General features: G+C 45.2%; 1 protein-coding gene across 1 annotated transcript in view; it reads left to right on the top strand.

Annotated features, from left to right (window-relative positions):
- DOCK11 (dedicator of cytokinesis 11) overlaps positions 1–24,298 on the top strand; it is a 74,549-nt gene that overhangs the window by 39,898 nt on the left and 10,353 nt on the right. Inside the window, exons 25-44 of the mRNA XM_026038908.1 lie at positions 2,228–2,297; positions 2,375–2,500; positions 2,660–2,731; positions 3,103–3,249; positions 3,696–3,779; positions 4,231–4,342; positions 7,798–7,976; positions 9,942–10,055; positions 10,722–10,797; positions 11,091–11,194; positions 13,256–13,367; positions 13,495–13,561; positions 13,972–14,019; positions 14,491–14,633; positions 15,321–15,436; positions 17,399–17,536; positions 20,642–20,824; positions 21,540–21,653; positions 23,207–23,422; positions 23,503–23,560. Coding sequence (XP_025894693.1) covers positions 2,228–2,297; positions 2,375–2,500; positions 2,660–2,731; positions 3,103–3,249; positions 3,696–3,779; positions 4,231–4,342; positions 7,798–7,976; positions 9,942–10,055; positions 10,722–10,797; positions 11,091–11,194; positions 13,256–13,367; positions 13,495–13,561; positions 13,972–14,019; positions 14,491–14,633; positions 15,321–15,436; positions 17,399–17,536; positions 20,642–20,824; positions 21,540–21,653; positions 23,207–23,422; positions 23,503–23,560 — 2,279 coding nt within the window. The remainder of the gene's footprint in view (positions 1–2,227; positions 2,298–2,374; positions 2,501–2,659; positions 2,732–3,102; positions 3,250–3,695; positions 3,780–4,230; positions 4,343–7,797; positions 7,977–9,941; positions 10,056–10,721; positions 10,798–11,090; positions 11,195–13,255; positions 13,368–13,494; positions 13,562–13,971; positions 14,020–14,490; positions 14,634–15,320; positions 15,437–17,398; positions 17,537–20,641; positions 20,825–21,539; positions 21,654–23,206; positions 23,423–23,502; positions 23,561–24,298) is intronic.

A 24,298-nucleotide genomic window follows, 5' to 3' on the forward strand; every position in this document is an offset into this window, starting at 1 on the left:
ATGGTGTGGTTTCCCACTACGAGGTGTTAAGAGGCAGCATGGGCAGTCCTGGCCAGCCAGGCAGGCCTCCCAGCAGGTTCATGCAGCACCAATTGTTCATTTCTCCTGGCACATGCAGGCAACATAGGGCAGCATGGAGTCCTTGTCCTGAGATCATTTGCAAATGGAGAAAAGAGGATCTTGTGGGGAAAATTGTGTTGTTTTAGAGAGCTGCTGGAAAGGTGCAGTGGTGACAGTAAGGAGGTGAGGGGATGCTTGAGCCTGTGATGCACATGAAAATGAACCTTCCTGGTTTATTTTTCAAGAGAAACATGTTTTTTTTTTTTTTTTTTTTTTTTTTTCTCATTTATGACGACAAATTCATGAGCAGTTTTCCGAAATGACATTTCTCTTAAAGATCCTGCAGATGTTGGCAAATTCCTTCCTGAAGGATGCCAGGCTGGAACCTGAGAGCGGGATAATTCTCTTATCTGTCACTTTATTTGGTTCAAAAAGCTTCATTCTGGAGGTTAAAGATGCCCCAGTTACCAGGGGCAGGATTGGGTGGGATGCCCCTGGGTGTGAAGGCAGCTGAGTTACTGGGTGTTAAAAGGCTCCAACCTATSTTAGAGCATCCTGGGCTGCAGGCAGCAGATGTGGCTGCCCAAGAGACCCTGTGGGCCTCTCTGACATTGCTGAAAATGCCCTGGTGTTGTGGACTCCKTACCTGCTGCATATGCCAGACCATGTAGCACAGGAACTTTTCTTCAGTTAAGCTCTGCAGCCCCAAGAGGGCAGTGCTGCCCAGGGCCTGGTCGCAGGAGAGCCGCACTGCCAGACCTGCAGAAGCTCCTGTCCTTCCTCACTCTGTTCATGGCACGAATTAATCGGATAATTCAAAATATGCAGGCTGGTGCTTCTTCTGCAGAGTGGTGTAACACCAAGGGGAATGCTCTATGGAGAGCTTGCTCCAACTCCGGTTTGCATCCCCAGACCAAAAGCACCTGGCTCTGCTGAAGCCTGAGGGCTGGTGTGGGGAGGTGAGAGCTTCAGGCCACCTGCTGAAACCTCCCACCTTCAGCCCCAGAGGGTTTGCAAAGATCTGCTTGCACCTTTCCAGGTTTAGCTCTCTGTTTCATGACAACTCTTTTGTCACCCAGGCTTTCAGAGTGGAGTTTGGAATCTACCATATCTGATACAATAATTATAAAATCTTCTCCCTGCCGTTTGGCCTGTAGGGTCTGAGATGAAGCACAGTAGTTTATGGCTGCATTTTACTGCAAGGGGAATGTGAATCCCTGGGGTTGGAGAAGGAAGCCAGGTGCTTGGCACCTCCACAAGGGTCCCTGGAGTTTTTCCAGCGAGCTGGTGCATCCTCCACCACCTGCATGTCCCCAGTGAACTGTCGGACAACAGCCAAAAAACAATATAGCAAATAGCGGGGAGTGAGGGAGGATACATAGGCCATAAATTCAGTAAAAAGTAGCCTTTTTCAGTAGTCTAATCAGAGTTAATCAATTCAGGAGATCGAGGCAAGCGTCAGAATATAACAACCATGGAGACATTTTCCCCYTTCTCAGCAGTTTTGTGGGATTTTTGTGTTGACTTTTTTTTTTTGTAGTGTTAATTAGCACTTTCATTAGCMTTAGAAAAGAGCTTATGGTGAAGACAGGCTCAGTGTGTGATAAGAGGTAGGGTGTGGAAGAACGCTATTTGCTGCCTGCTCAGCAGCCCTGTTGATAAAGCYGCTTTTGGGTGACACCAGGCAAAGAGAACTGGGTGCAGAGCAGACAAAATCAATGTGTTTCTTTAAACATAGCTAACACCCGAGCATGCTCAGGTGCCTGATAGTTAGATATAGGAGCTGTGAGTAATTTGGAGTTGCCAAGGCACACCCTGAGGGTAAAGATGGTGGCCTGTGTAGAGGCAGCCTCCATCTTGCCTCTGAGGTGGGGAGCATGTAGTACAGGTGGTACCTCATTCAAAAGTAGGGAGAAGGATTTGGGAACCAGGGCTCCAAATGCTCTGTTGAGGGGCTATGGCAAGAACAGGACAGCCATATGTGCAGGGAAAGAGGCAGCAGATAGGGAGGGCTGGAGAAAATCCCAGACATTGGCTGGAAAACTGGGTTCCTTGCAAGCCAGGCAGTACCAGGGATGGGGTTTTTGGAGTTGAATAAGTCCCAACCAGCAGCTGTGTCCGTGAGTTGGAGGAACACAACCTGAACCCAAACCGCGTTTCCCCTCAGGGTCCTCCTGCACATCGTGTCCAAGTGCCACGAAGAAGGCCTGGACCACTACCTGCGCTCCTTCCTGAAGGTCAGTGCCGGCCCCGCGAGTTGAGGCCCCGCGCTGGGTGCCCACGCGCCGCTCACGCTCTCCCTCCTGCCTCCCAGTACGTCTTCCGAGCCGAGAAACCCAGCGCCACGCAGGCCAAGTTGACCCACGAGATCCTGGTCCTTTCTATGGCCACCATTCTGAAGCAGTCAGCGGACTTTCTAGCCATCAATAAGCTGCTCAAGGTTAGTGGTAAAAAAAGGGTTATTTGGAACATGGCAAGAAGTGAGGAATTTAAAGGTCCATTTGGATTTGAACTCTCCTTCATACACYGCGTCTTCCCCACAAAGTGCAACACGTTCAGTCACGCTGAGAAGTCTAATAGTATTTTTTGTTCTTTCCAGTACTCGTGGTTTTTCTTTGAAGCACTGGCAAAGTCAATGGCAATATACTTACTGGAAGAAAACAAAATTAAGGTAAAAATGTTATTTTCCTGTATTAGTCTGCTACATTGAGGGAGTTAGTATATGATGGCTCCATAAAATTATTCTGGAAAAAAAAAAAAAAAAAAAACTGTAATTCTCTTCCTTTATACAAGCTGAAAAGCTAATCAGATCTTTCTTTTTTTTCCTTTTATTCCCCCCCCCTTTTTTTTTTCCCTTTCCCCCCTCTTAATTTTAAAGTTTGCAATCTTACTGTGGTTTGTTCAACCTCTTTTACTGGCTACTGGAGTTTCAGACAGTGCTCTCTGTGTCAGTGTTTGTTAGGAAATAACCTAAACAAATGCTAAAGAAAATTTATGCCTGGACTCGGTGCTGTTTGCTGTATAACATGCCTTTGGTTTCAGCTCCCCAGAGGCCAGCGGTTCCCTGACTCCTACCAACATGCCCTGCATTCGTTGCTGCTTGCCATAATTCCTCACGTGACCATTCGCTATAATGAAATTCCCGAGGAGTCCAGGAATGTCAATTTTAGCTTGGCTAACTTCCTGAAGGTCAGAAATCTCTTTTTTTCTCCCAGGCTTTAAGGAAAAGACATATTATAAGTCAGCAACGAGCAAACAGATGTTTGTACTTAATCATCTCAGCAGTTTCTTCAGGAATAAAAAATTGAGGGGGAGAGTAGCTTTCACAGGGACAGAAAGAAGCTGTGATCCCCCATATGTTATCTGGGGTTTTTAGTCATGCCCAACAGCTGTTCAAAACCTGAGATGAAATATATGTGCTTTCATTTTAAGTGTTTCTGTTGTCCGCTAGAGACCTCAGTGAGGTCATCCAAAGCAGTTTCAGAGAATCGGTTCAGTAAATTTTGGGAAGTGAGCAGCAGCCTAGAGGAGATCAAATTTGGCTGCTGGCAGGGTGGAAGTTCAGAGGAGACTTAAAACTATTGTTTTCTGTCATGATTGTTCACTCACTGTATTGATTATTATCCTTTCTGCAGCGCTGTTTGACCTTTATGGATAGAGGCTTTGTTTTTAACTTGATAAATGATTACATTTCTGGATTCAGCCCCAAAGACCCTAAGGTAAGCAGGGTATGTCTTGAAAGATGGTTTGCAGTTGTATTTGTCTGTATAAGTCAAATCCTTGCAAGGATTATTTTACATCCCTCCTCGAGGCCCTTTTAACACAATTCCTGCAGCATCTTCTAGAGGCAGAGACCTCCTTATCTGGGCCAAGAGCCCATATGCATCTAMGGTTTAAAACAACATAGAGAGTCAAACCAGTTGAACTGAAGGAGGGTTTGGTTAATAGTAGAGATGACAAAGATAATGGATGCGTGAGAGGGAAAGTCTGGGCAACAAAAGGCAGGAATTGCCTGTCTCAAGTGACAGTTGCATGCAGTGACACTTCAAAGGACTACAGAAAAATCTGCTGTTTATTACTGAGATTTGGACTCCCTGTGCAAGAAACACGTTGAACTGGGAGCAAATGAGTCTAACTGTGAMCATATTTTATGATTTTTCCTCCCTTCAGCTCCTGGTTGAGTACAAGTTTGAATTTCTTCAAACCATTTGCAACCATGAGCACTACATTCCTCTGAACTTACCAATGACCTTCTCCAAACCCAAGCTGCAGCGAGTTCAAGGTAGGCCCTTTCTCTAGAGACTGTCTAGTGAGTTAAAAGTTATTGGTCTCAATGGTCTCTGACCAGGTGGACCTGGGGTTAGTGTCAAATAAATGTATGTCTTGGTTAACCTGAGTWACATTAACTGTGGAAAAGATAACAGCCTTGGTAGTTTTAAATTATTGAGCTCCAGACTGGTMTGCAATCAGTCCTTACAGTATTTTCTGTCTCAGGCTAACAGTATCTGAAAGAAATTGCTTTTATTACAGTACATGTAGCAAATAGTACAAGTGCAATTCTTTGCTCCCAAAATCATCAGCATCCCCCAAGAGGCAGGATGTCTCATTGATCAGGGCAGCAGGAGGACAGATTCAATTCATTGCTCTGCTGCCAGCTCTCTCTGCAGCCCACAGAAGGTGGTTTAGATCGCTGCTGCTTTCCCTTTGAAACAAGAGTAAAGCCACTTACTCTGTGTTTGGAGTTGTGCTCAAGCGTGGGCTGGAGGCAGCCAGTGGAGAGTTGGGCCCACGCCAACCTTTAGTGCATACCAAGCATGTACATGCGTGTGGTGATGCCCTGTAGCCAGCCTTGGCTTGCAGCCTTGTCCCTTTTGGTCCTGCTCACTGCAGGGCAGAGTGGGGTTATRAGGAGCTGAGTTGATGCTGGATAACTGGACAGTTGGCTGCAGCTACTGCAAGGGACAGTATGGACACTGCCCCGAGCCAGGAGTGTGCCACCAAATGCACCAAAGATTACAAGGTTTGGGTGCTCCCAGGCTAGCCAAATACCAGAGGTGAAAGTGGGTTTTGGGATCTTCCCATGTGAAATCCTATTGGATTTATTTTGGTGGAAGTAATGGGGTGCTTGGCCAAGCCTTAGGGTGCACTCAGAAATCCCTTAGTGCTTCCCTTTACATCTAGGAGGCTGAAGCAACAATAACTCACATTTTTTTTCCTTGTTTTGGCATGTTCTCCGAGCTTTCTGAGCCATCTGCTAATCTGTTTACACTCACATCAGCTTGGCTACATGTCTGGCATAGCTTAACAAAGTGCAATGCTAAAAATGGCCCCAGCTCCTTCCCATTGCCTGTTGGCAGTACGATAACGTACAGACGCTTTTTGTTTAGCATTCAGCTCTGCATTTGCAATAGATGATCTGAAAAGCCATAAGAACAGCTCGTCTTTTCTCCTCTGTTTTACTATGACTAGCGCTTGCCAGTTGAGMTATTATTTTTAAAATGTATATTTTAAAATACTAGTAACAATTGCTATTCACTAGCCTCTCTGACAGCAGAGCAGTCGATCCTCGTTCAGCAGAAGCCCCTTTGGGTGGTGCTCGTGCTCTGACTGCCATGGTGGAGACGTGAAATGAGGCATCTCTATTGCAAACTCACCCATTTCTGATCAGGCCTGGGGTTACAGAGGACGGGGACGCTAGGGACATGGAGTGCCGTGCACTCCTCGCAGAGGAGATGGACACTTCCTTATCAGCTTGCTCGACAGACAGGGGACGTGCCCACTGATCCTTTCTGGTGTTCTCCTRCTGAGAAAAGAAGGAATAGCCTTGGAAGCTCGTGCAGCAGAAGTCGGCGTAGAAAGGCACGCAGAGCACAATCCTTGCGCCCACATCCTGTTGCGTTTCCGAGGCAGCTTGGAGCAGTGGCTCTGAAAAGCCTCAGCCCGCAGGAGGCTGCCGGCTGGGCTGCAGCCCCGGGCCTTGCCTGGGGGACACGCGGGTTTCATCAGCCGGAGCAAACCCTGCAGCCCGGCCTCAGAATAGCAGCACAGGGTTGTTTTTGCAATCCTGCGATGGCAAAAGAACAAGAGATTGATGAAAGCTGGAAGTTAGGCAATAGCCTTACAAGTAATGTTAAAACATGAAGTGCTGTCCCATTTTTCATTGCTTGTTCCTGTTAATTTTTACTGTCCTTTTATTTGTCCCTTTTTGCACATAAATTAGACTTTTTTTCATTTGCTGTGGAACGATTTGCCTCAGGTTCACCCAGGATCACTGAATCCTCTAATGTCAAATGAAATGTGCAGCCACCCATCAACTAAGTTGCTGTTAATGAAACAGCCATGATGTGTGACACTTAGGCATTTGCAAAATGACTAACAATGAAAGCTAGATAATGCTCCAGATTGCTTTCCCTTTCCTCTGAATGAGGCTTTCACAAACCAGTAAATGTTACTTATGAATCAATCGACTTAAAAATATCTTCTGTAGCAACAGGACAGAGCTGCTAGAGCACTTTGGCTGGGATTTTCAAAGCTCTGTGTGTGCACTGTGCCTCACCACAGAGAAACTTTTACACTTGTGGGGTTTTCAAGAAACCATCCAAGCTGAGCACACGGCATTTGTTCCCTTTGGGGAAAGAACACCCAGCTTTGGGGCTATCCCTCTGGGAGGCTTATTGCTACAGCACCACAGTCAAGCTCTGTCCATTGAAACTCAGTGATGAGACTCTGCCCAAGAAGCTGTGATCTCTTTTGGGCTGCCCAAAAGAGATAACAGTGTCAGGGCAAGGTCATTCCTAGCAGCCCAAGTCACATGCAGCCTGGGCTGCAATGTGTCTTTAATGCTTCTCTGCTACCTTATGCAGGCAAGTGATGCCTTCCCCTTGCAGCAACCACTGCTTTGCTCACAGTATGGATATTGCCTGCACTTACAGGGGGCCCAGAGCAGCAGTTTAGCAAGCTAAGGTGGTTAGATGATGGACTGCCTTTTTTCCCTAAGTCAGTGCAGCTTGTAACATCTGTTAATGAAATCTCACAGTGTGTGGCAAGCAGCTGCTGGCATCCTGCCCTGGCTCCCTGACTGCTCACAGGGGGATTGGAAAGCCCGGCTGTCTAATCTGTTGGAAGCCACAGCAATGGTCACTTGGCACCATGTCCTTGTTTGCATCCCTCAGGCTTAGCAGCTGCATTTGCCTCCGTTCTGCTCCCTGACCCTGGCCAAAAGGGACACGTCTCCTGGGGGTGCAGAACAAATCGCAGAGATGGTGCCTGAGGGCTAGGTGACTGTCCCAAATGCACCCTCTCCCCGGCCCGTTACCCTTGTGGGAGTCAGCTCCTCTGGGTAGTTTGGAGATTCAGGAGACCATCTCCGTCAGGAGCAAAGCTGTCCCCAGGCAGCAAGCAGAGCTCTGCTTCCCTGATTTATCCATCTCTGGCCTTACAATTAGTCACTGAAAAGCATAACACCATAGAGATCTTTCATTTAGCTGCTGCTGAAACTGTGAGGGGCCAAAATTAATGATTAGCTTGGCCTGGAAGAAGGAAGGATCTTTGATAGGGCTTAATCTACTGACAGGAAAGGCTGTAGTCAGCTCAGCCCTGTTCAAGGGTTCCTGCACTGTAGGAGAGCGAGTGATAAMCAGGCCTTATGAACTGTTTTGGCTTACAGGACTCTTCTGTCTTGCTCTGAATAGATTCTAGGAGCAGTTCCCTTAACTGTTGTCTTGCTGTTTCTTTCAGATGTCAATCTTGAATACAGTTTAACTGACGAGTACTGCCGACATCATTTCCTGGTGGGGATGCTTCTCCGAGAAGCCTCTGTTGCCTTGCAGGACAACTACGATATCAGATGTACGGCCATCGCGGTCTTAAAAAATCTCCTGATAAAGCACGCCTTCGACAACAGATACCAGCACAAGGTTGGGCATATTTGCTTGGATTTTAGAAATTTTCTTGAATTTCCTGCAAAGATGCACGTCACAGTCTTAGATTTTGCATGGTGCATTTTAGGGTGCACTAATCACCTTTTAGAGCACTCTTCTAAGTCACTGGTAGTTATGGCAGTATAGTGATAGTTCTAGGAGTGATCCAAGAAAACAGATAATTCAGTCTGCTAATTGCAGCACTCTTTCCCAGGCTGAGTATCTAGGTAATAAAGCTCTGAACCAGTTAGGAACTGGAGGTACCRTTAGCCAGGAGGCTGTTCAAAATTAAGCAACATCAGTGTTCTTCTGGACTTGGGGCTAAATTAATATCCTGCATTAATATACTCTAATTAGGATACAGGGCTGATCTCTGTTACAAGTTAACTACATGTTTTACTAATTAGTGAATCAGAGCATTCTCATGGGATGCTGTCTTTCTGCTGGGTAGCTCTTCATCTTTCTTCAGGCAGAGGATTAGCATGTGATGCCACTGCAAGAGCTTGGAGATGGGCTTGATTCCTTGCTTGATGCTGAACCCTGTTGACCTTGAAAGCACTGAAATACCTGTGCAGATACAGGTGGTCCTTGCTGTAGACTGAAAGTCAATCTCTGTTTAAAAATTAGCTCCTCAAATTGCTCGTAATCTGCTGCATTCCTGATACAACCTGGGAACACAAGCTGTCTCCTGGGCATGGAAGCTGGGAGAAGTGACCCCCATGCACCAGGGACTCCATCCCTTTTGCATGGCCTAGGACCAGCTTCTCTCCTCTTGCTTCTCAGCATGTTTGGCAGCATAGCTGAGCAGGATGAAACCTACTTTTCTCTGCAGTGAGATCCCTGGTGATTGCACTGCCTGGAAGCAGAACCGCGGCGTATGCCGAGTCCCCAGCGCCGTATAGCAGCAGTGACTCTGTGACTTGCCCACTCTCTGCTGAGGTCAAGTCAGAGGTAGCCTGCTCTTCTAGGTGCCTGAAAATCCTTACATTAATTCAGGATCTATTTACTTCATGTGTTTTAAAATTGATCCCACTGGATTTCTATGCTTAGAGCCATGTGTCCAGGAGTCTGCCTGGTGCAGGATGCTCTGCTACCAGCCTGGACCGGGACTGAGACATCATCTGTCTCTGGCAGGATGGTCTGGATGTGCCTGAGGCTGCTGGCACAGGCTCCCTCCGGCTGCAGAAACCCTGTGTTCATTGCCACAGAGCAATTAAGAGAGTGTTTTTTTTGTTTGTTTGTTTGTTTGTTTGTTTGTTTGTTTTTTGACCCATGGACTTTTTCAAGGTTTCTTTTATTTTTGTCACTGTGAAATCAGAAGAAAAAAATTATTTTTTGTGTCACTTTGAACACATGATTCCACTTTAAAGCCTAGCATGCTTTTTTTTAACTCTTCTGTTCAGTCCAGAGTAATCAATTTTTAACAAAAAAGAATTTAAGGTGGAAGTCTTGCATCTTTGATCATTCTAAAATGTAAAAAAAAAAAAAAAAAAGAAACCCCACATCTTTATCAGTCAATCCAAATCAAACCAATCAAACACATTCCTAAGAACCTTCTCATCCAGAAATATTTTCTATGGAGAGTTCCTAACTGGAAGCAGTTGGCATCACAAGACGAGGAACAGATATTTTTGGTTCATTGCTCATGGGCGTTGAACTTGAAAATCAACCTCTGCAAATGAAGTGCCAGTTAGAGAGTCAGGAAATCCGGGATTTGGTTTGTCATGCTTCCTGAATGACTGGAAATGTCACTCAGGCTCCCAAATCCCCGTCTGCCCGAAGCAAGCCCTTGGAAGGATAACACCTAATAATATCTCTGCAAGTGCAAATGAGAAGCCAAACGAGCTTGCAAGGTGTAAAAACCATTAGCTCAAGAGTTTCCCTTTTTTTATTTATTTTAAACATGCCACCTGTTGAAACCCAGGGCTCTTACCTRCATTTTCCTGCCCAACTGTGTTTCAGAACCAGCAGGCAAAGATTGCCCAGCTCTACCTGCCGCTCTTCGGGCTGCTCCTGGAGAACATCCAGCGTGTGGCTGCCCGCGACCCGCTCTGCGCCGGCACGGCTGCCAGCCCGGTGAGCAAAGCTCCAGCACTGTCTCTGCTCTCCTCCTCAAACCTACTCGTCCTGTGCTGTATGGCTGGGAATATCTTTAGAAACAACTGCTTATTTCTCCCCACAGTCGTGTGTGTGTTTGCTTTAATTCTGCTTTTCCTGTGAGCTTGTTCTGATTGTAGCTCTGGGTGTAAGAGCAAGCTTGTTGCTTGCTGTCATTTGATGTATCCCCGAGTTGTGTGTCCCATCCTGCGAGGTAACGTAAGTCCCTCTGAGTGCAATGAGTTACAATAGGACTCAGCCTTAGACTTGCAGCAACTTTGCTTGCGAGTTGCCTGTCYGCCTGAGGGCCATGTGTGGTTCCCAGGTGGCCTCAGCCCTCTGTATTCCAAGCAAAATAAAAGAAAAGGGAGGAAATGACATTCAAGTGAAACAGTTTCAGATCAAATGATTAAAAAAAGGGGGAAGAAGAAAATTGCTATAACTTGCCTCAGTATGTTTTGGAATTTATTGTACAGCTTCGCAAGTCATTTGTCTCTTTGTTATGGAAGTAAGAAAATCTTTCTTTTTTCCATCTTGTGTTTTACAAGGCTGCTCTAATTTGCCTTTTGCTTCATTATTCTCACCCATACTTTGAAGAAGTGTTGTCTTCCCCTGGTGAAAAAAAAGCCTATTCTTGCTTTGCAGGCTTCCAGAGATGAATTCATGTGCAATTTTGCATCTCCTTCAAACAGATCCAGTCTGATTGCAGACAAAGATGCAGGTAAATCRGTTCTTCCAAACTTTAACTTTCTCCTTACTTTAAATTAAGCTATTACTAGTGCTTAGTACTTCACAACTCTTAAAGAGCCCTTAGCCAAAACTAACTCTCAGAGGACCAACATGTTCTCAGAGCTCTAATTCTTTTCCTTTTTGCGTGACCCTAGTTGCTCTTTCCAGATTAATCACCAAATCCCCATTTCTTCTGTCCAAATCACCTGCTCCTTGCAATGTCAGTGATGGGCCAGTGCCAACAGAGTGCAGATGCAAATGGTGTTGTCGTGTTGTTTTTTACAGCCTGTGGAGCAGCACTTCCAAACGGACACGGGATAAAGCGAGAGGACTCGAAAGGATCCCTGAACTCTGAGGGGGCAACAGGTTCCCCTGATCAGTGCGAAAATGTAACGTATCTGGGGTTAGAAGGAACACACAGATCCATGGCCCATGCATGCGCTATACCAGAAGAGAAATGGGGTGGGAGAAGGACTTCCCTGTGATTCTGTCCTCAAAAGCCAGCTTAAAAATGTCTCTGGATGCTAATGGCTGCGTGTTTGATAGARGAGGTCAGACGCTCTGATCCGGTACGCTTTCTGTCGTTAAAAATCCCCGAGCTAAAAATACCAGCTGTTGAAAAATGACTTACTAAACATGAAAGGCAAAATCCGACAGGAAAACCTCAGCTCCCGCAATACACTATCCGCATGCAGCTGTATTTTCTGTACTTGGATAGGTTTGAGCATGGCTGAGCAGGGCCTCATATGTGGAGCCGAGAGCTGGTGTCCGTACACAGCTGGAAGACAAAGCACCACAACATGAGGCTTCCCGTGACCATGGACTTAAGAGAAGATGAGGCATTTCTAGGAAAACCAGCAAGAGATTAACAAGCATTATCCCAAATTTACACTAAGTGACTGGTCAAACCGCAGAAAGGCCGGGCCCCAAGTGTTCAAAGAGCATATACTGTCCTTATTTCCAGATTACTTGTATGGAAATTGGGTGTTTGTGCAACCTAGCTCTGATTTTTCCCTCAGGCATTTGGCAGATGTCTTGGGTTGGCCGGGATCATCCCTGTGCCATTAGTAGCTTTGGCCTTTAGGACAAGTAAGGCAGAGATTATCTGGGCTCCCACTGGTGMCCTGAGAAGCTCAGGAAAGGTGGACCATTCCCTGCTCCCTTGCGTGAAATAYAGGGAAGAAATAAGAGAAATATGGGACCAAGTTTAGCCAAACGCTTGAATATCAACATGTTTGTATGCAGCAGTGCTCTAAGGATGTACTCCAGCTCCACTGGCAGCAACGCCCCGCTGGGTTTGCAGGAAACAATATTGTTTTCAGCTCCATTCCCATCACCCTCCCCATGTTCTAGAAGGTACGTTTTTCAGAGTAGCTGAGAATTCCGTTTGTATTGATAAATACCATATCCATGAAGCCATTCCAAGGCAGTGCTGTGACCAGCTCCTTAGCGCAGAGCTCCACGGCTTTAACACTGCAAGACACRTTGCTTATTGCCTGTTCTCTTTGGGTGAGCTTGATGGTTTGGCAAGGGTCAGCTGTAAAGTCCGGCCTACAGCGTCGTATCTCCAGTTCTAAAGTGAATGTTTAATTCTATGTTTTTATGACTCACATCCATAGCTTGGCCAAGACTAAACAACAAGCAAGACCTCTGGGTTGCTCTCCAAACATGTGAGGCACAGCTTAAAAAGAAGGGTTCTGCTTAGAGCTTAATTGTAGCTGTTTGTCAGAGGTTACGGCTTGCAGAGAGAATGCAAAAAAAAAAAAGAAATGGTGAAACATTAGGAGTCTGGTCTTTCCACCACAGAACAGGCAGCCTTTCCCACACAGATTGACTCACCAGAAGTATTTCAGTTATCTTTGTCTAAGTCATCAAATGGGAGGGGAGGGGAAAAGGTCTTTAAATAAAAAATTAAAAAAAAAAAAAAAAAGATTCCTTTTTAAGCAGAACGCTCCTTTTTTTACTCATTGGCATTTTATTTTAAAGTGTATCTATTGAAACAAAGAATCTTGCTTTGCATCTTGAAAGCTAGTGAACTGCTCTGTTTCACAAGAACCAGCTTCAAAATGTCATGGAGCTTAAAAGCTCTAGAAAACGTTAGAAAGCAGGGGAAGTGAAAGCAGAGTTGCTGTGTCTTTAGCTGGATATGTCACCCTTCTCCACTCAGAATTTCTTTTCTGGGTAGGAAGGAGGAAGGCAATTTATCCAGGATTTCCAGACAAGTGCCGTCTGGATGAGCAGCAGCTCTGATGGATGAGATGTCTCCAAGGATGTCCTGAGTGGTGCCGTTTGGCTGCATGCAGCAGGGAGAGCAGGAACGTGCCCAGCAAGTGGCCCATTTGCTGTGCCCGTGTTGTCCCACACATAGGGCCACACGTGGCCCCACGCTCTCCTCTGGCACAACCTGGGCCACAGCTGCTGGCCTCTGCCTCACGTCCATGTCTTGTTAGATCCGCAGAAGCTCCACGAGGAGCAGCGTGTCGCACTGCAGCCGTCTGGACCAGTTTGAGATCCGCACGCTCCTCATGTGCTACCTCTACATTGTGAAGATGATCTCTGAAGGTTGGTGTCTTGCATATGCTGGGGTGGGYAGCCGGAAAGGCAAGAGACCATCACGGGCAGTTTTGTTCTCAGTTATGTATGTTTGCTTGTTTGTTTTGCAATCTCATTGGATATTTCTTTCTTTCAGATACTCTTTTGGCTTATTGGAACAAATTCACCCCCCAAGAACTCATCAATGTCCTCATGCTTCTAGAGTGAGTATCAGGAGGCTCAAACACTGCACTTTTGCGCTGTTAAAACCTCACGCTGTGCAGCGTTAGCAAAGAAGAAATGTCTGCCCTGTGCCTCTTGAGATGCACACATTCCTGTGCACCACTAGAAGTGTCTGGCCAGGACATAAAATAAATTTCCCCCTCCCTGGGCAATTTCTTTTATCAAAGCAAGGTGAAATAGCTGCTGTCCTGCTTRCAGCAGCTTGGGCTGTGGTTGAGAGGGTGCTCAGTACCCGTAGGAGGTTTCGGAGACCATGCGCATGAGGTCAAGCATAAGCATAGGCTTCAAGCCTTCATGTGTGTGTCCACAGGCAAGGGGACTAGATTTGAAATGCTTTGGGTCAATTTCTAATCTGCAGGATCTCTAAGCATTTTCTTTTTCTCTCCTCTAGAGTGTGTTTGTTTCACTTCAGATACGTGGGGAAGAGAAACATCGCCAGGTACTGCACTTTTCTACCTTAGGGCTCCTTCCAGCGCTTCCAGCTGTAGCTGCAGCAGGAAGGGAGCTCGTGTGCCCATGCCAGGCCAGTCTGGGCACGCAGGAAGGGCTGGGATGGGGGCCTGGGATGCTGTTCACTGCCTCGAAGCCAGTGCAGCATCCCATCATCTTAGTGCTCTGCATGAGACCACGGGGATCCCCGCTGCCTGCAYGTGTTTGCAATGGCTCTGCAGCCAGTGCAGGTGAAACACGAGTCGTGGGCTCCAGCTCTGCTGCTTCATTAGGGCCACCGAGTGCAGGCAAAAACAGCTTTGCTGAGACCAGGGTAGCCTGGCCAGCCCTGCTGGGCTTGTCCAGCATGAGGTTAGCACGTTGGAGGGTGGCCAGGACCCCAAGCAAGCGCCCCATGTAACCTGTAGTGAGGTGGCTGCTGCTGCTCGTCCAAATCCTCAGYCTTAGCTTGCCCTTGCAGGGTGCACGATGCCTGGTTATCCAAGCACATGGGAGCCGATAGGAAATCCCAGACGATGCCAGTGCTCCGCAGCAGACCTGGAGGGATGCAGGCACGACTTCAGCATYTGGGCAGCTTGGAGACCTCCTTCACTCTTAATCACAGTATGTACAGAGGAGTGAAGTGGGACTGTGGTGTGTTAGCCTCTTAAAAACTGCATGCAGCCTTTTCCCGCTTGCTCCTTGTTGCTTTGGGGTGTTTAAGCTAGAGAACTACCAGGATCACTGGTGTCTCTGCAACATTCCTCAATTTGGGGAAGTGAGGGTGGTGACATTTTAGTCAGTCCCTTAAAAATCAACCCTGAGATTAAGGACTTGTACAGCTTTCTCTTTTTACTGGTCTTGATTCAGGTTCCTTKTGGACAATGCGTGTAGGAATCTCTCTGGTTTGGGCAGTGAAAGGGACAGCTGCCCTGGGAGAGRATTTCAGCCCTATGCAGAAACCTTGGCCAAGACATGCTCTAAGACATGCTTCTAAGTCTCTTCACGTGGCCGARTTTCACTCCCTTGACAGATACTGCYGTTTCCCCTCCATGAGTTGCTGCTCAGACACCTCATTTTGAGGTTTTGAAGACAGATTAAGTGAAGATACTGACTTTTGTTGTGTGGGGTGGCATCAGGCTGAGACAGCTTCTCTAAATRGACCTGGCAAATTCAGTGTCTCGCTATTCTTGCCTCATCTTCCAGCATGCAGAGAAGTGTAAGGGGAGAACCCTTATAAATCAGCTTTTAGGCTTTATGGGAGCTGTCTTGCTGAGGACTGTTTGTTCCTGACTTGCTTTCTGTCCCCAGATGCAGGCACATCAGAAGCTGATATTGTGCACCAGGCATTGCTGGAGGGCAATATTGCCACTGAAGTGTGCCTGACAGTCCTGGACACCATCTCTTTTTTCACACAGAGTTTCAAGGTCAGGACTGAAATCAAGAATACTGTAGAGTTGCRTGCTCTGTTTGTGTGTGTTTGTTTTGGTGATCTGTTCTAGAGATGCAGATAATGGCAGGCAAATGATTGGCAGTTTGTTTATTTTCCAAAATGCTGAGTATTTTGCAGGATCTCAGAGTAATTACGCACTTACGCAATCTTACAATTTGTTCTAAACTGCAAGACCAGAGAAAATTATGTGGACTACCATGAGTGTAGGCATTACAAAAATAGAATAAGAGGAAACTGTATCACAGGGACCAGAGGAGAGGGAAATAGAGGTCTAGCATTCTTAGAACAGTCTGTTTTTATCAGAAATTGCCTGGAAGCAAGGCCCAGATTTCTTTGCATTGCTACACACGAATGTCTCTGGGCAGAGGCATTCCAGCTGCCATTACCAGTTCAGACAGGACCAGCACCACCAGTATAAATCTTCTCCATTTTGTGAATCACACTTCTGGCAGTCATTGACATTAGCAMGAATGAAACCTGTGTGATGGAGAGAGCCCCAGGTTGGCAGCAAAATGGTGAAATATTGCTCCAGCAAAGTTCTTCCTCAGAATGTGGTTAGAGGAGTCCTGCTCCTAGCAGTGTCTTGCATAATGTCACAAGGACAAGGATTTCAGAGTAAGCGCAGTGAAGATCTTTATTTTTTTGGATATATTGACCAACAGAATGAGAAAGGTCTTATCCTCTGCTCCTGTTACAAAGGRAAAAAACAACCTTGATGCATACACTGAGTTACAGCATAACAGCTTGGTAACAGCAGAAGAATTTAGCAACAAGAGTTAAATTTTGCTTGACATTCACAGTTGCCTCTTTTTGAATATAGCTGAACCACAAAACAATGTGATTTTCAAACCACAGGATAGACTGGATTCCCTTCCGCTTTAATGGGCTTCTGCTTTGCTTTTATGGTCATACAGTGTTACCACACAGAAATGTGCCCTATACTGCAGTAAAAATGCTGATGCTTTTCTTATCTATAGAGTAGGTGGAGCTCAATTGAAGAGTATGGACTGTAAAGTGACCCAGCTCCACAAGTGTAGAGGGTGTCAAAGACAAATTAGAGCCTGGGCAACCTTGGAATTAGCAACCAAATAGAGGTGATTGATCTCCTATGAATATAGGGCTTCTGTGTTCCTGCCAGATCACCAGAAGGTGCCAAGTCTCCTGTGCAGGGCTCCAAAGATCCCTACGAGCAGGGGCTACCCCCAGGGCTTGTATGTGCCATCGTTATCAGGTGTGCGTGACAGAGCTTGTAGATGCACATCTGGTGGTTGTTTGGGACTTCCCAGTAATAAGAACATTCGGAGATTCTGGAAAGGACCCAACTCGTCCTTTTCTGTTCTAGGAAAAAAAAATCTTTAGACAGAAAAAGTAGATATCAGCAAAATCATTCTGACACCAAGTTATCTTAATCCTCTCTAGGATAAAGAGGATTTCCATCTTTGTATAGGGGGAAAAGGGTGATGGGTTCTTAGAAGGTGCAAACTGCCAAATTTTTGTAAAAACCAGGGAACTCTACCAATAGACTGCAGCTAAGAATCTTTCCAGTGAAAAGATATGTTAATGTCATTCTCTCTCTCTCTCTCTCTCTCTCTTTCTCTCTCTCTCTCTCTCTCTCTCTCTCTCTCTCGTTTGCAAAAAAAAAACTCTTCTTGAGGTTCATAAAAGCAAGTAGGAAAAACAGAATGTGAATTATGCTGTTAAGAGGCTCATTTAGTTAAAGTGGCTCTGGGAACTGGTGGAAATTTGTGCAGATAATTGAGTGAGACTTTGGAATTAATGACGCAAAAGTGGTTAAATATTGTTTTGTTTTCTGCTATGTCCCTATTCCTTATCTGGCTTAAGAATTGATGTGATTAATTATGCAAAATTATCTCTGTCATTTCTAGCTTTTGGCATCTCTAGTTTCTGCAAAATTGATTCTCTCCTTGCTTTCTAGACCCAGCTTTTAAGCAATGATGGCCATAATCCACTCATGAAGAAGGTTTTTGATATTCATCTTGCTTTTCTCAAAAATGGGCAATCAGAAGCAGCTCTTAAGCATGTGTTCGCCTCTCTAAGAGCTTTCATTAGCAAGGTATGTAGTACATAACTCCAGAGATTCAGTAGAATTTATATATGCATGAGAAAACAGACCAGTATGCTTAACCTACTAAATTGCTATTTTGTGCTGTTAGAAGAGAAGTTTTAGAAAACAAATACTTATCCTATTTAAAAACAAGCCTAAGTTAAATTGCCTATTTCAACAGTGAGTATTCCTTGTGTGCCATGAAACAGAGAAATCTTTTTTATTTGCCTTGATAATAAAGCTGTTATTAGTGACTATCATCAGTTACACAAAAAGCTGGTACTTCTGGATATATGTTCACCAAAGAGGCAACAATGCTCACAAAGCCCTTGCCAGAATAGTACTTGCACGCTGGAACTGCTCATGTGCATTTGAGAGAGGGTAGTAGGGGCCAGACAGACCTTTCTRCAGCCTCTGACTTCCCAAGCCCTGGAACACCGTGAGGTTGCTTAATCCCCAGAGCTCCAGCAGAGTCAGAGCTAACCGCATAAGAGCTGTGACTGATGCTATTGCTAACATTGACCTTCTTGCTTGTCCAAACCTGCTGCTTCTCATGAATACATTCTTTTAGACCGATTATGCATGCAACTTCCATTGCTTGTATGCTACACTTTTATGATAAATTCAAGATGAATTAAAAGCTACTGAATCACTTGAGGGTAACACTGCATTGACAAAGTTCACCTAATGAACTAAATTCATGTGGCTTAAGATTGCGGCCAGCTGGGACAGTGTGTGATAGAAATGCATCTCAGAAGCATTGCTGGCAAAGGTGACTCGTACTAATAACTGAACTAGGTTTGATGCTAGAGAGAGAGACAGACCCCTACGAAGGTGGGAAAAGTGTGTGCTAACATTTCACTAGTTAAATGCTAATGTGCATATGCCTAGGGCTTATTTTTGTTTCTTGTCTACAGCAAATAAGAGACTTTCCTTGCCTCCCTGGCTGATTTTCTGTGTCTGTTTAATTGTGAATTGCCTGCACTCCTGCACAGCCTGCTCCCACTATTAACTTTCAAAACCTGCCATCCTTCGGGTTTACATGCTTACTTTGCAAAGTAGTGATGATAGTAATGCTGGCTGCTGCCTTTGCTGCTGCAAGGATGGGCAGTTTTCTTGGTTTTATGCCAGCCTGGATCCACACTTGACATCATGGCTCTCCAGAGATTTTAAAATTTGATTTCAGTTAGTTTTTCACATTTCCCCTAAGACAGGACACAAAGTTACTTCTGTAAAAGCAAGATATGAGCCCAGCAGATGGTATCTATAAGGAAGTGTTTTCTTTGCCAACTCTGTAACCGCATGGGTTCCAAACTTCCTTTTAAGTCCTCTAAAGTGCTTTTCTAATTCCGAAAGCATCGATAAAGTAGCCAGTGTCGTTCTGTTTCATGACAAGTGCAAGGATGTTTTTCTGCAAGTTTGTTTTGACATAAGAAGACTGCACTGTTGTGTTTTTATGCCTGTTAGCTGGTTAGTGTATCAGTGTAAACGTCAAGTAAAACAAAAGTGAGCTATGCCTTTGAGGCACTCAAAAGGGACTAAGTTGTCATTTTTATGCTTTCTGTAGCTGGTAATAATTATTGGAAACAATTCCCTTCTTATCTGATGTCACATAGTGTGTCACATAGCCTGGTGTACATCGCTAGTGGATTTTGGAGGAGAAAAAACCCTGGTTTCATTGTAACTCTGCTTTCCAAAATTCATCTTAAAAATATTTTTTTCTTCATTAAACATGGTTATTTGATAGGCCAAAAAATATTAAAAAGAAATCTTGAGAAAGTGCAGAACAACCAAGGTCTGTAATTGTTTGCATGTTTGCTTTTGGTTTTAAATGAATGTGGCTTGCTTGCATGCATGCCAGGAATTTGGGAAGGGAGAGGTCTCTGTTTTACTCACTGGGAAGAATCAATAAAAGCTAGTTTTTTGTTTTTTTTTTAAATCCAAATCCTTCTTTCCAGAGTGCTGGTTACAGACATATTTGCACTTTTGTGAATGGTCATAAATTAAAAGTTGTGAAGGAAAATGTGCACAGAGTAGGGGCTCAGATGATCTGCCCTGCAGCAGCCTGACTTCATGTGTGTTTGAGTAACTCCAGCACTGTCCTGGTACCCACCCTGTGCCTGGCTGGGATCCACTTGCATTGACTCCTGGGTTGTCCGTACCCGGACTGGAGCAGGACACACAGGGTCATCCCCGCCCCTCACGTGTCCATTCCCAGCAGTTTCCATGTTCTCCTACCAGCTGGGAGCTGCAGACAGCACCTGGCCAGGTCTTCAGCAGGCAGAAACCCTTCGGTCGCTGCTCTGACCCTGGCACCAAGAGGGTTTGTGTCTGCTCAGAGCCCATCTCCCAAAAGGAGCTGACCTGGCACGTAGGATCCCCATGAATAGATTTTCCTTTGGAGTTGCTGCAGAGGGATGTGGTAATGGCTCTAGGCTCGAACATGGAGGATGCAGCTGAATACCCTGGTGGTATTTGCCATCATGTCCCCTCGGGACATGGTGCTGGGTGTGCACATCTGCACGTGGTGCAGATGTGGCTGATGGACACTGAAGACCCCCATGAGGACCACTGTGTCCTCAGTGAGCAGAGGTGTCGGGACCCCCAGACCCCTTCAGTGACAACTAAGGGATCAAACACTGAAAAGGGAGCATTTCCATGGAGGGAGCACCACACGCCATGCCCAAACAGCCTCCATTTCCCCATGAGGAAGCCTCAGTGCCACCCCGTGCGGCCGTGGCCACGGAGGTGGCTGCGTGCCGTGGCCAGACCCTTCCTTGTTGTGCTTCCCGTGCCAGCCCCACTGCGGCCCGTGCCAGGGGAAGTCGTGTGCCAGGCTGCCGTGGCCAGCGGGGCGCTAGGCCAGGCCGCCGCGGCCGCCTGCTCCTCAGCCCGGGCTGAGATCACCCCTTCCTCATTGCTTTAGGAAACACGCTTAAAAATAGGCCCTGGGTTCMTTCCCACAAGTACTTTTCAGCACAGAACTCTGGTAGGGGTTTTGTACAGGCCATTCAAGCTAGAGACCAATATATAACCCCTCTTTCTCCATCCATCCGAGCCCCATGGGTGTCATTTAGCTGTGCGTGTTCTAACGCTTGTGTACRTCTTGTGAAGTTTCCCTCAGCGTTTTTCAAGGGAAGGGTGAACATGTGTGCTGCCCTCTGCTACGAGATCCTCAAGTGCTGCACGTCCAAGCTGGCCTCCACTAGGAATGAGGCTTCTGCTCTTCTGTATCTCCTGATGAGAAATAACTTTGAGTTCACCAAGAGGAGAACGTTTCTGAGAACACATCTTCAGGTCAGTGATCAGAAAATACGCACAGAGCAGTCCACCTCCGATTTCATCAACTTGCATTTCAAGAGGTTGACTATATATCGGCCCAATAGCTATATGTCATCTAATGTCTCCAGAGAAACTTCTCACGCACATCTGAAAAAAGCAAATATTGCCATTATTTGGTCAAAAATCCTCTTGATTTCCAAGGTTTTCTTCATTCCTTTTTCGTTGAYTGGCCCAGTCAGACTCCAAGCTGTTGATTTTTTGGAGTCATGGTTAAAAGACATATCTCTGCCCTGGAGGCTGACTGGGATGGGGTTGGAAGGACAGCAGGAAGAGCTGCCTTTGTCTCAGGAAGAGGAATTGTTTTTCTGGAGCTGCTTTGGCAGCGTTGCTTTTTTTTTTTTTTTTTTGAGGCAAATTAGATATTTAGATTGGCAGATGAACACTCTTTGGGTTGTAATAAGTCACAGAAGAAAAGTGATGTACTAATTATTTCATTAGGATTTGTATCAAGAACATTATATTGCTAATTGTGTGAACTTGCTGTTCAGCAAAGCTGTTTGGTACTCTGGAGACTATTTGTCTCTGGGAGATGTGACAACGAAGCCACAACAACAATCACTTGCACTGTGAGAAAGACGTGATCTTTTTGTATAAATGTCTTATGTAACTGTGACAATAAAACACCTCTGCAAGGACTTGTTTAAATAAACCCCTTGCTCTTTCCCAACAGATAATAATTGCAGTGAGCCAATTAATAGCAGATGTGGCACTCAGTGGTGGGACAAGGTTTCAGGACTCCTTGCTCATCATCAACAACTTTGCAAACAGCGACAGGCCTATGAAGGTAAGTTGGAGAAAATAAATCATGTCACATGCTATCAGCTACTGGGGGCAGGAGTGGGGAAGCACTCGAGGAGATTGTGTTTAAGGGTAGAACTAATGAATGGAATTGTATAATTTATAAGCTCATACTGGGCTCTGTTTGTTCAGTAAACAAAGTTTATGCCAACAGCAATATGGCCAGCTGCATAGCAGATTGTGTTCCATCTATCAAGCTTAAAGCCAAAAGGAGGGAGCACTGTAATTCAGGTTATCCTTTGTGCAGCACATTGCTTTCAAGATTATCCAAAGAGCTTTCCAAGAACCTACAGCATTGAGAGGGATGATAAGGAAGGGCCTGACATTGCTATTGCCTAGAAGTATTGATTATCTAGAAGCAAAATTAACTAACTGATTTTCAGCAATATGAAGAAAATCCCCTCTCCTAGGGCTTAGTGGTTGTGATGTGTTTTCACTTTACTCTCTCTGTTTCTTTGGGAAACAACTAACTACCTTTGTATTAAAATGAACGTCTTCTACCCAACCCACTGAACAACATACTCTTGCTACAGCATGCTCCATTGTGCACCCTATATTACAGATGTAAGAGAAAAGTGGAAAGTTTTTTACAGTTGTGTGATCATCCTGTGACCTAAAGGTGAAATGAAAACCACAGTTAGGACTTGAATTGTGATGTAACAAAATTAGACTTAGGATATACCTGACAAAGACCTGGGTTCTCTTTTATGCCTGGATATTTATTTTGAAAGGGTTTCACTGAACTCCACGACTTTCTGCTGAAGGGAGATTGTAGAGACAGTGAAGTCAGGCTGCTCTGCAAAGTCACAGGATAGGAGGCAACTGGCACAAACTTCTGCATGGGGAATTCCATGGAGACAAAACATTCCCCAAGAGACTGGTGTAGCCTTAGGGTAGGGCTGTGAAATGAGGTGGGATCTGTGTCCTTAGAAATTATCAGAGCCTGRCTGGCTGTTCCCCAGTCAGTCTACTTTTTCTTTACTCCGAGCAGGGGATTGGACTAGAGTCTGTAATTTTGTGATTAACTGTTTTTTTCCACTTTCCCTATTTTACATTCCTATGGTGGGAAGCTCTACAGATGTAGTTCTTCGGTTCTGTAGGAAGTAAAGAGTGACCACATCAGAGASTTACCAAGGCGGATGTTAAATGACTGAAACCTAGTTCAGGAATGGCTTAAAGCCCCTTTCCGTGACGTTCACACGCGTGGAGCAGTTCTGGCTCATTCTCACACCAACCCAGCAGGTTACCAAGGTACCTGCCTCAAGTCAGCATAGGAATAACCAGACACCCTGTGCTYGACATGGAGAGATCAGACAGAAAATCATTAGGATTTGCATACCCAGAGTAAAATGCWTGTCATTGCATATGTAATGCTCTACCTCGTACGCAGCGTGAGTTCAAAAGGTTTAAACGGGAGTTATCTCCAGTGCTTTGCATTTTCAGGTCACAGCTCAAAGGGTAACGATGGTCYATCTTTGACAAAGGCTGGAACCCCTTCTGTGTCTGTGTTTGCTTCTAACTGGTTTTGTTTCGTGTTAGGCAACTGCTTTTCCTTCTGAAGTCAAGGATTTGACAAAGAGAATCCGTACAGTGCTCATGGCTACGGCCCAAATGAAAGAACACGAAAAGGATCCAGAAATGTTGATAGACTTGCAGTACAGCCTAGCAAAATCTTATGCGAGCACTCCAGAGCTCCGCAAAACTTGGCTGGACAGCATGGCAAAGATTCATGTGAAAAATGGAGACTTTTCGGAGGTAATTGTGTAATTAAAGTTATGGTGCACAAGAAGACAGATGTACAGATGACATTTTAATTTTTCCTTTGTACTTTTCAGGCAGCCATGTGTTATGTTCACGTAGCAGCCCTCGTTGCAGAGTTTCTTCACAGGAAAAGTAAGTGCTTGCTGTTAGAGGGGCACGAAGATAGTGTCATGACATTTTGCCTTTGGGTTCTGGGGGGATCAGAATCTTTTTAAAGATTTGGTAAATGAATATTTGTAGAGTGTTTTTAAACAAGCTAAAAAGGAAATAATAACACAGCATGGGTTGACAAAGACAGAAGATGGGGATTTTTAATAGAAATTAATCCAGATTTTCAAGCAAGGACATTTACTAGGCTGGCCAGTTCTACTCAGAAGATCATATTTTGCTGAAGAAAATAAGAATGGGTGCATCTCAGTTTAAATATTCACATGTATTTCCCTTTAGGAAATGTACTCAGAGGAGGGAGCACATGTTAGAAACTGACTCTCAGTATATTCATCACAGTAGAAGTATCTCTGAAGGTACATAAAACTATAGTTGGATTTCAGTCAAAAAATGAGATTGTACCCAAACTATACAAATAGGTAATGAACCACTGCGGGGCGGGGGGAAGAAAARAGGGGTTGTGGTTTAATGCAAAACAGGAAGTAAAGGTAGACTGTTCCACTCTAAAATAACACTGTTTTGCAAATTTTCTTTTAAATATCTATTTAACAGTTGATACATTTACCTCATTTCTATGGATGGAGTATTGCTGAACTGGCTTAACATTTAAAAGGTAGCAGAAAGTTAAGGGCCTGCAGAAGCTGATRACATACACTGCCTTTGATAGGAAGGTCTCTGAGTGGCCTGCTCAGGGGACTTGAA

Source organism: Nothoprocta perdicaria, unplaced genomic scaffold (assembly GCF_003342845.1).
Source record: "Nothoprocta perdicaria isolate Ctin4 unplaced genomic scaffold, notPer1 scaffold_22, whole genome shotgun sequence".
Taxonomy (NCBI): Eukaryota; Metazoa; Chordata; class Aves; order Tinamiformes; family Tinamidae; genus Nothoprocta; species Nothoprocta perdicaria.